Genomic DNA, 12,108 nt, shown 5'->3' on the forward strand with positions numbered 1-12,108 from the left:
ATGATATAGACTCAATTTTTTAAAAACAAAAACAAAAATTAAATGGTTACCAAACGGACCCTAAATTTTTTAGTTTTCAAATTTTGGCTTGGTTTTTTAAACCATTGATAAAAAGTTTATAACAAAGGAAGAAATTCAGAGTATCTATAGGTTTCATTGTCAAAAAAAAAAAAAAAACCAAAAACAAAGGTCTATTTTGGTAACTATTTCATTTTTTGAAAATTAAGCCTATTTCCTCTCTAATCCTTACAATGGTTTGTATCTTTATGAATTCTTAGCCAAATTCCAAAAGTAAAAACAAATTTTTAAAAATTACTTTTTTTAGTTTTCAAAATTTTGCTTGATTTTTTAAACCATTGATAAAAAGTAGATAACAAAAAAAGGAATTTAGGATAAAAATAATATATATAGGCTTAAATTTTAAAAACAAAAATAAAAAATAAAATGATTATCGAACAGGGCAAAATAATTATCATGTGAGCCCTAAAAGTATTACATCTTGAAACCAAGCTGTCAAATGGAAAATAAACCCAACACCTCGGGACAGAAGAAATATTTTTTCCCAATTTTCTTTTATTATCCTTAAAATTAAAAGAAATAATATATGATTATTCACTTCAATATATAAGTACATAATGAAAAGATTTGGCTAAAGGTCAAAGAGTGGTTGATTTTAATTTATTAGAGATTAATTAAGTGAGACAATTAGAGGCCTATCATTAATTCTACGATTTTTCTTTAAAGCCTTAATTACGCAATACATTAATTAAATTATACAATAAAAAGGATTCAATTAAATTAACAATAAAAAGTAAGTTAATTATTTTAATTATGTCCATATTCTCTTACTAATTCCCTTTTTTTTTTGGATATATAATGCAACTTCATGTTCTCATTCATATTACTATATCCTTCAATTTAAAGTTTGTCATTTAGAAAATTTCTAGTTTTGGTGCTAATCTCTTGATCTTCAATGAACTTTTTAGAGAATAAGAGCATTTTTGTCATTGGTGCCATAGGATTTCTAGGAAAGAGTATGTTATCTTTCTAAATATATAACCGTTAATTTAGGGGATTTTATTTTTATTTTTATTATGTTTTATTATGCTAAATATATAGCTAATATCATTTATATCATCTACTTTGAGAATGTAGTTATGTTAGAGAAAATATTAAGGACTCAACCGAAGGTAAAGAAACTTTATCTACTTATACGAAGTGTGGATGAAATTACAGCATCAAAACGTTTCTACGAAGAGGTATGTAATTGTGATTAGAGACTCATCGATTTGAGTAAATACTGAATAAAGGTTTGATTCTTTCTCCCATAATTGCTATTAAAAAAATGGGGAAATGGATGAGAGAGACATTTTTTTACGAAGAAAGTTGTTGGTAATTTTTCTTTTATAACCATAATTAATTTTTAGGGTAGGTGTGATAGGAGAATCGAACTTCTGATCTCGAGTTGATAATAATATAAGCATTATGTCAGCTAAACTATATTCATATCGATAAATTTATCATATATTGATAGTTTGATTTATATATAGGTTGTAAAGAAGGAATTGTTCAGAGTGTTAAAGGAAAAATGGGGTGGAAATCTAAATACCCTCATTTCAGAAAAGATTTATTTGGTGCCTGGAGATATTTCATGCCCAAATATGGGAATAAAAGACTTAAATTTATTGGAAGAGATGAAGAATAAAGTGGAAATAATGGTTAATTTAGCTGCAATTACCAAATTTGATGAAAGGTACCCTTCTCTCTCTCTCTCTACATTTTTTTAACACTACAAAATAATTTAGAAGAGAATTGTGTCTGTTTAGAATAACTTTGTGAAAGGAAAAAAAAAAAAAAAAAGCCTATTTTAAACCAAATCAAATTTTCTATAATGTAGAATTAATAATTTAAATTGTGTTTAGAATAGTTTACTGAGTGATTAAATGATTGAAAGTAACTTCTTTTTAATAAAATAATCTTGATAAATAAAAATTGCTTTAAAAATTGAATTAATTAAAAATTAGTATTGTTGTTTTGATGAACACTTTTTTTCAAAAAAAAAATAAAGTACTAGAAATAGAAGGGATTAGGAAGCACACCAGGGCATCTCAACTAGATTGATACACCGTTAGCGTCCTCATCATAACCTTGGATCAAATGTAAAATGGATTCTTTGAAAAATGAATTTAAATGATTAAGCAAAAATTCTCAAAATATGCCTTAAGTAATCAAATACATATTTCTAATTTATAGAATTTCTCCTAAATATAATGAAAAAAATAATTATTTATAGGACTATTTTTAAATATAAGAAAATGAGTCAAATTATTTACAAACATAGTAAAATGTCAACTGTCTATCAATGATAGATTTGATAGACAGAGATAGACACTCATAAACAGTGATATTTTATTATATTTAAAAATATTTCTAACGATTTTGTCATTTAAACCAATTATTCTTTAAAATACTTTGGAAGACATTTAAGATATATTTTTTAATTATTTTTTAAACATGCTAATAGGAATTTCAAATTTTTGTGCAGATATGATATAGCATTTGGTACTAATACATTGGGAGTCAAACATATATTAAACTTTGCAAAGCAATGCTCTAATTTGGAAATTATTGTCCATGTTTCCACTGGTCAGTATCAAAAGTTATTATTATTTTATTAATTTTTAACTCCAATAAAAGTTAAGATTTAAATCATATATTTCTCGATTATTTACACATGTTATACGGTAGTTGAGTTATGAAAAGAAATAAAATTTAAACAAATAAATTCAATTATCAATTATTGATTGAAAAATACATATTATTATTATTATTATTTGTTTAGGGTTTGTTTCAAATCAAAGGGAAGGACTTATCTTAGAAACTCCATGCAAATTGGAAAATTCTCTTGATGGGACTTCAAAGTTAGACATTGAAATAGAAGGTCAAATAATTGAAGAGACTTTAAATGAATTCAGAAATATAGAGGAAACTATAACAACCTTGGCCATGAAAGACTTGGGACAAAAAAGGTAAGCAAGATTAAAAAGAAAAAAAACCATTTTCTTTATCAATAATGTAACATTTTTTTTTTAAAAAAAAACAAAATATTATTATTGATTAAACACTATAGTTTTATTCTTTTGTTTGATTTTTAATCGTTATTAGGGCAAAGGTATATGGATATCCAAACACATATGTATTTACAAAAGCCATGGGAGAAATGGTGATTAATGATGAAAAAGGCAATCTACCTTTGATTATTGTTCGACCAACCATAGTCACAAGCACTTATAAAGAACCTTTTCCTGGTTGGATTGAAGGCTTGAGGTACATCAATAATATATGTATGTATATATAATTACAGCATTTTATCAACTATAATTAAAATGGTTAAAACCCATAACATGGGTAAGATTTTGACTTCCTTTTGTGGGTAAATTTTTTTACTTCCTTTTTCTTCTAAAGCGCTTTTATTTCTTAAACATGTTAATAAATGTCCATTTTCTTCTTGAGGACCTGCTCCTAATAGGAGAAGGAGTGAGGAAAATGTTTTTGCAAGCTAAACGGGAACAAGGAATTTCTTGCTTTGTTTATTTTTTTTATTCTTTTTATTTTATTATATATATAATAAAATAATAATAACTTCACCTGTGATATTTTATTTTGTTTCATTTAAAAGATTTTAAGATTTTTTTTATAAAGAATTAACCAAGTAAATGTGGATTCATAGTGGAAAATGAACTATTTAATTGAAAACTTTCCTAGAACATAATTCAATTAATTTTTTTTAAAGATTTTAAACGATGAATAATTTCCTATGAAGAACCTGCAATTCTCCACAAAGATTCTCCACCCCAATTCTCGCAAAATTAAATAGAAAACTCTATAGAGACGAAAAACGAAATGAGAGGCAGGAAAGTCATCCCTGTTCCCGCCTCTTCCTATGAACATCTCTAAGTGTACCAAGTGCTTTAACATGGCAATTGTTTTTATCCTTATTTCAATTATGAGAAGTGTTATATTTTTACAGGACCATTGATGGCTTTATTGTTGGGTATGGTAAAGGAAAACTAACTCGCTTTCTCTGTGACGTCAATACTATCCTTGACTTGGTGAGATGAATATAGTTTATTTCATACTTTGAATTCTCTTTCGAGGTTACAAAACAGAGTAATGAAATATTTTAGAGTACTTTTGAAATTGTTAAAATCACTTTTACCATTTTCAAAATCGCTTAAAAGAAATACATTTAATCATTCAAAATTGAATTTAATAGTATAAAAATGAGTTTAAAAGTGTAAAATTAAACACTAAACTGTTTTCAAGTTATTAAAAATATATTTGAGAGTGATTTTAAACATGGTACAGGTAATTTTACCGATTTCAAAATTACTCAAACATGTACTAAAAAAGTTTGATACTTTTGAAAAATGCAGATCCCAGCAGATATGGTAATAAATGGTATGATTATGATAATAGTGGCACATGAACTCCAACCAAGTCGTCAAACAATAATATATCATATGGGTTCTTCGATGAGAAATTCTTTGAGAAGAATAGATTTTCACCGCTATATTTTCCAATACTTCACTGAAAAACCATGGATCAATGAAGATGGAAAGTCCATCAAGATTAAAAAACTCACCTTCTTCGACAATTTGGCTAGCTTCCATACATACATGACCATTCACCACTTGGTTTTTCTTAAGGTATGTTACAAAATATATAAAAACAATGTTTACACAAATCATGTTAGAAAGTTTGTTCAATTTTAGTTTATATACTTTCAATGATTTAATTCTAATCTATAAACTCTCCATAAATCTTAAACAAAGTTAAACTTTAACAAAATTGATTAAATAAAATATTTTTCATGCAATAAAATACTACAAGTGAATATACTTTTAAAATTTATAGTAAAAACAATGTTTATAGATAACAAAGTTTTTTTTTTTAAAAAAAAATAATAATAAACTAGCTACGTTCATAAAGGCTAAATTTAAGATTTATTGAAAGTGCATGGAAGAAAATTGGATAAATAAACTTCGAAGTATAGAATCCAAAAAAATTATTTTAAATGGTAAAACTATTGAAAATATTTACAAGATATAACTAAATTTCAGAATTATCATTGATAGACTTCACTGATATATGAAATTTTGCTATATTTTGTAAATATTTTGATTCATTTTTTCTATATTTTTCTTTTTGGTACTTTTAACTCTAAAAACCTCGCTTTTAACCCCAAATCTTCCATTAATTTCCACATTCAATAATCACAAAATATTGATTCCAATATATCTATGCTATCACTTATTTTTATTTCTTTTTTTATAAGTAAACCCATGCTAAAATTGAGATTTTTAAGCAATTAATAAAATTTCTGAAGGATATAACACAAATTAATAAAACTTTAGTAAAAGAAAAACTCTATGTAAATATACTTTTTTTTAAAAAAAAAAAGACTCATGTAAAATTTTCTTATGATTGTTATCATTCAGGGTTTGGAATTTGCGAACAAGGTGTTCTGTTACTCTTTTCAAGACATGTACAACAAATTTCAAAGAAAAATCAGTTGGGTGATGCGACAAGTTGAGCTTTATGAGTCATTTCTATTCTTCACAGCTATGTATGTAAATTTTTATATTCCTAGTTACATTTTGAGTTACATTCCTCCCTACTATAACAGTAGAATAAGAGATTCTAAGGGTGTTCAAAAAATTCGATAACTCGAAAAAATCGATCAACCCATCCAATTCGTACGGTTTGGGTTGGGTTATCAACTCATTTAGATTGGATTGGGTTTGGTTCAAATAAATAAAAATTTTATGAGTTGGGTTGTTTCATGGGTTCACCTAATATAACTCAAACCAACCCGAATCAACCCAAATTTATTATTAACTTTAAAAAATCTATTTTTTATTACTTATAACACAATTATTTATACATATGTTGATTTTAATTTTATTTAATTTCAATATTTGTTGAATAATTTATTCTTCAACAACTCTTAAAATAGTTTCTTTGCACTTTATAAAGAAAATTTTCACTATATAAATTGAAATTGAGTTGTTAATCTTATCTCAATATATGAAAATAATTAAATTAAATTTTTATATATTTACATTTTGCTTCTTTTTAGAATAAAATTTTAAATAAATGACCCGATTAACCCGAACTAACCCAACCCAAATATTTCATAGTTGGGTTGGGTTGGATTCATTTTTTAATAAGGGTTATTTGGCTTGAAAAAATTTAGAACCCAAACAATTTAGTTGGGTCTAAAAAGTCTTTCAATCTAACCCAACCTATGAACACTCCTAATAGATTGAACCTCCGACTTTTAGGAAAAAAAGTCATAGTAATTACTATTAAACTAAGTTTACTTTGACATCTTTTTTAATCCACTTCAATCACATAACAAGAAAAAAAATTAAAATATTAAGAAAATATGAATTTACCACGTGACAAATTGTGGTTAGAATAATTTAATGAACTACAAAAAGATATATATGCAACACTATACATCCAATGCTTTTCTTTATATTTATACTAAATCTTCTTTAAACTTCAAAGCAAGAGCCATTTATACCTCAAACTAAAATATTTATTAGAGTACTACATTGATATTCACATATTTGTGAATATAAACCAAGCTTCCAAACTTAAGCTATTTAGAATATTTAATCATGGAACTCAATTAATAGCTCTTAATGTCAAAATCAGCATTGTTGAAATACTTGTGCTATTAATTTTGAAGTTACAAATTTAATTTTTTAAAAAATTAATAACTCTTAATTATTACACAATCACTTATATGTGTATTTATTTATTTATTTTATATGTGCAGATTTGACGACAGCAACTTAGAAAAATTGAGAATTGTTGCAGGAGACAACGGCATAAATCCAAATACATTGCTTTTTGACCCTAAGGATATAAACTGGGAGGATTACTTCTTGAATATCCACATTCCTGGACTTATTACACATGTTATGAAATGATTATCATTCAAACAATCCTTTGTTTCCCTTTAGGTAGAAAGATTAAAATATTGACGTCGACGATCATTCATGAAACCAAAAAATTTATAAAAATTATTTAAATTAATAATTATGTTGTTCTTGCGAACTAAGTTATTGTCTTACTACTAATATCTAGAAAAGAAAAAGAATTATTTTTTAGTTTTTAAGTATTGAAAATTATGTGGGTTTGGTTTTTAAGATTTCAAAATGTACATTTTTAGTCCAAGTGTGTAAGAATATGTTTAAAAGGTTCTAGTATTTATTATTATTATTTTAAATGTTTTATATGATGTTTTAAAGTAAAAATAATGATTAAAAATATCTTTTATCCCTCTCCTCCCTCCACCCATCCTTCCCTCTTCTCATTTAATTAATATTTTTAATTTAAAATGTTAGGTCATATTAAAATAATAATTAAAAAAATTACTCATTGACCTTTTAAATTTATTCTTAAAAACTTAGACACTAAAGAGATGTATGAGGCAAGAAAATTTTTTACCAATTGGCAATCTCTTTTTGTAAGTAATTGTTCGAGTTGAAGTTTCTTCAACCCAACCCACGAATATCCCTAGCTAGTCTAATTTAATTATTTGTGAGTGTCCAGACCAACTTACATGTAAACTAATCTCACGGGACAATCTACTTGACCCATCAACATTTGGGTATCAAGGTAACTCGTAGGATATTAAATCTTATGTAAGTGATCACCATAGATAAAAACATGTTCCTTTATTAACCACTAGACCAACTCATGATGCTTACCTTTTTTATTAGTTTTTTAGTTTGACCCATAAAGGGTGGAAAATCCGAATTCAATCTTAATGTAAATAATATCTTTCTTTTAACCTTTTCTTTCAAAACATAAGGTAGAATTTTTGTTTTTACTTTTTACATTGAGCTTCTTGCAAATTTGACAAAATAAGTTAAAAAAAAATTAGATCAATAGTCCAAACTTATTACTTTTGTAAAAATTATAAAAATTAAGATCAACCCACATGATACACTTGATATCTTTGATACACTTGATATACTATTGATATACACTTGATACATTTGATATTCTTGATACCCATGATACACTAATAGTATATGCCTGATACACTTGATATATTGCTGATACACACTTGATACACTATTGATATGCACTTGATCTCTTGTTATATGATTGATAAACGGTTGAAAATAACTAGTTATTTAAGTTTTTTTTTTTAAAAAAACACACACACACACACACACTTTTTCTCTAGTTATTCCAAACACGGAAAATTGTTAAAAAGAGTATACTAAATTGAGTGTTGGTGAGTTTTAGGTTGAATTTCCCCGGCCTATTATACATTTGTACTTAAAAATGAAAGAAACAACATCATTTAAAAAGAAAAAAAAAACTACAAAAAGGATAAAGAAAAATGTAGCAAATACAAACATTAAAGTGAGTAATAACTCATATTGCTGCAAACAAAAATACAAAAAGTATACAAATCAATGAAAAATACACAACTGATATACTTCAAATAAGGTATATTAGTTGATTGATATACCAAAAAAACGTGGGTTTGTTAAAAGGACAAAATCAGAATACATAATACACGAAAATTTAAATTTGAGAATTTTGTCATATCTATAATTTTTCATATGTTGAAAGCACGTCCCTAATTATATATTTTGGATTTGCCACCCATTGCAAATTTCTTTTTATATTTTGTATTAACGAAAACAAAAATAAAATTCTATTCATATAATATTTTAAATCTATTATTCCATTTTTTTAAGAAAACTCTTACTTTATAAAAATAAAAATAAAAATAATAAGAAATACTTAACATCTTAAACGTGCATCCACAGTTACTAGTTAAAAAATAGACCCCTTATTTATTTTTCGAAGAAAAAAAAAAAAAAAAGAACACTATCAAGCTTTTTCCATAATAATTAGGTTAGTCAGCAGTTGTTGTCGTAGAAAGAAAAATACACAACTAGGGCAGGGGCCACTGGTTGTAATCATAAAAACAGAAAGAGAACCTTATTAGAGTGCATTCACTATCGCCTTATAAAATATACATAAACAAACTGTATATAGCACCTAATTCAAATTCACCTCAAATCTCTCTCTTTCTCTCTCTCACATGGATAAGTGTGGCAATGCAATGTCGATGGAGTTTCTTGACAACAAGAGTATTATTTATTATATAAAAATTGTACCCATTTAATTTGAAATTATTTGGAGTTTCCAAGATAAGTCCTTCCCTTTCTCCTCAAGCATAAGTTACCACCAAGTCATACAACATTCTTCTTTACATGTTCAACTGCAATAAATAAAGAAGAATGATATTTAATGTAATATAAAGAAGATGATAAACATACAAAGAAGAATGTTGCATGACTTGCAGCTCATGCTTGAAGTTAATGAAGATGAGGAAACAGGTTTTGTGTGAGCATGAAGAAGATGGTTAATGAAAAATCTCATTTTTCTATTTGTGCATGATTTTCAACATTTTCAATTTTTCTCTAAATCAAAACTTGATTTAAAATCTATTTTGATTTTAAAACTGAAAATTTAATTTTATAAAATTAATTTTTAAATAATACTAATTAATTTAATATCAAATATTAAATTAATTTTTGCACAAATTCATCTTCATATATTTAAATCATCTTTAAATATATATTCTTTTATTCCGTTTAATTTTAATTTGAACGTTTCAAATTAACTTATCAAGCTACTCTAAAGCTTATCCATTTACGAGCTAGTAGGGGACCTTGCGGACCTACAGATCATGGGCTCCAACGATCCGAGATTAATCGGCTAAATTCATTAAACCGATCTAATACCCATTCGTTAACTAATGGGTCACTCCACTATAACCCATAGTTGAACTCCCTTGCTATAGATATATTATGTCCACTTTATATAACCATAATCAGTAAGTCGATCATTCAAAAGTTGTTTGTAATCACAACTGGGTCAATATAACCGTTTTTTACCCCTGTGAATATATCTTGTTCCTTAAGTTCCCACTGACCCTCTAATGAATAATTCTGATTCATAATCCCTATGAATCAAATCCTTTCTTTATCTTGAGAAGGCAAGGCCTCGATTGTTCAAGACCTGGAATCAGTACTTAAGAGAACAACTTATCTGCTAACCCTAAATCGGGTAGGAGTGAATTCCATCTTGCAAGGCTATGTCCCTAGCTATTTATCCAATCTTATCCCCAAAATCGGAAGCTTATTGAGCAGTGCTGTTGGACTACTCTCACTGTTTGCAGATCAAAGGATAATCCCAAACAAACAGGAGTTCATAGCTAGCTTAGATTAAGATCGAGTTAACCTAGGTTATGTAATAAATGAAATAGTCTGTTGTAACAGTAAACAAACGTTATAAAGAAAAGTGACTATTTTCATGGTTCAGTCTATATGTAAACTCATTGCATAGGATGCCCCTACTCACATGTCTCAACATGAACGATTTGTGGATCACATCGTTTGTAGCACTTTACAACTCTTTGTAACAATTATAGAGTGGACCGCATCCAATAGTGTTACCAAGATGAGATACCCAATTTCATTCATATAGTTATTAGATCATTTAGGCTATATACTTTAACTTGATCCTGTTTATGTCACAACATAAAGTTACAGCATTCAGACTATAGCCATGGATATGTTTATTGGATTTTCATAATAGAATGCAAAATCAACAATTTATTATTATTGATAAATAGAATGTTTAACACGAACTGCGAGTTCTAGGACATTCCCAACAATCTCTTACTTGGACTAAAACTCCAGTGGGAACAAATATATATAATATAATGTTGAGAAATATAATGGAAAAATATATAAACTAGGGCAACATTCTGGTGTTTGAACTATTGGTCCAAAAACTTGACGTTTTGAAAATGAGTTTAATTCTGCCTCAATCACTTCTTTCCACTGAAGGCAATCTTTTCTATGTCGACATTCTTCAATAGATTTTGGTTCATGATCCTCATTTTCAGATAAAATATCAAAAGCAACATTATACGCAAAAATGTTGCCAATAATGACATTAGTTCGATTCCATCTTTTTCCTGTCATGACATAGTTTATTGAAATCTCATTATTATCTTTAGTATTTCATCTTCCTCACTAGTCATGTCAATGATTTCTTCATGGGTATTTACATCCTCTTATGGGATTGGAGTCTTAATTCTCCCGGAGTCTCGTAGTTTGTAATTTATACACATTGTTATGAATAAAATAAGAGTTATTTTATCTGGCATTTACGCATATCCAATAAACAAAGCTCCATGATTATTGTATGCAAACTTAAGCATGTATATGAGATATACAAGTGGATCATGCCTTAGTGATAACCTAAATAGGTCTGTAGTATAAGGATTAAGGTGGGATACCTAATCCTGGTGACACTACAGATACGGCCCACTTTGTAAAGGTTTGCAAGTGTTGTGAACTACTACATATGGTAGATCCTAACCATTTATGTGGAAACATGCAAGTGGGGGTGTCCTATACAAAGAGTTTGTATAAGACTGGACAACGAAATTATTCGTCTCTATATATAACGCCATTGATATGGGAGACTTACGTCTCACCTAACGACCGTAGGTGACATGACCTCAATCCTAATAGATTGCTCCCTTAAGGGCTGATTCCGGGGCTTCCACAACTTCTATTTGGAAGAAATGACTCAATAATAGTTGAACTATGACTTATGTTCATTAGAGGGATCAATGGTACTTAAGGAGTTAGATGTAACTATAGGGGTATAGCGGTTATTGGCCCAGCTGTACTTACAAGCGATCTGTGAAGGGTGTACGTACTGTTGATTGGTTGATATGGACACATAAAATATCTATGGTAAGGAGAGTTCAGCTGTCGATTTTTAGTGGAGTGTCTGACAGTTAACAGATGGTGGATCCTGTGACTAAAGTGTTTAGTCAGTTATCCACGTGTCGTTGGAGCTTCAAGCTACATGTCCATAAGGTACCCTTGGTAGCTCAATGGATTCAAGTTGAGAATCAGTTCTTAGTGTTGATTTGAAATGTTCAAATTGACAAGAGGTAATTCGATTATATATGATATG

General features: G+C 27.8%; 1 protein-coding gene across 1 annotated transcript; it reads left to right on the forward strand.

The window, feature by feature from the left end:
* The first annotated feature begins 973 nt into the window (after window positions 1-973).
* Window positions 974-7,067, forward strand: LOC120089252 (fatty acyl-CoA reductase 3-like). Its single transcript, XM_039046674.1, has 10 exons — window positions 974-1,034; window positions 1,156-1,259; window positions 1,551-1,753; window positions 2,546-2,646; window positions 2,843-3,029; window positions 3,166-3,327; window positions 4,031-4,112; window positions 4,437-4,709; window positions 5,502-5,629; window positions 6,851-7,067. The coding sequence occupies exons 1-10, from the start codon at window positions 974-976 to the stop codon at window positions 7,002-7,004; spliced, it is 1,455 nt and encodes a 484-aa protein (XP_038902602.1). The 3' UTR covers window positions 7,005-7,067.
* Window positions 7,068-12,108: the final 5,041 nt, after the last annotated feature.

Source organism: Benincasa hispida, chromosome 10 (genome assembly GCF_009727055.1).
Source record: "Benincasa hispida cultivar B227 chromosome 10, ASM972705v1, whole genome shotgun sequence".
Classification (NCBI taxonomy): domain Eukaryota; kingdom Viridiplantae; phylum Streptophyta; class Magnoliopsida; order Cucurbitales; family Cucurbitaceae; genus Benincasa; species Benincasa hispida.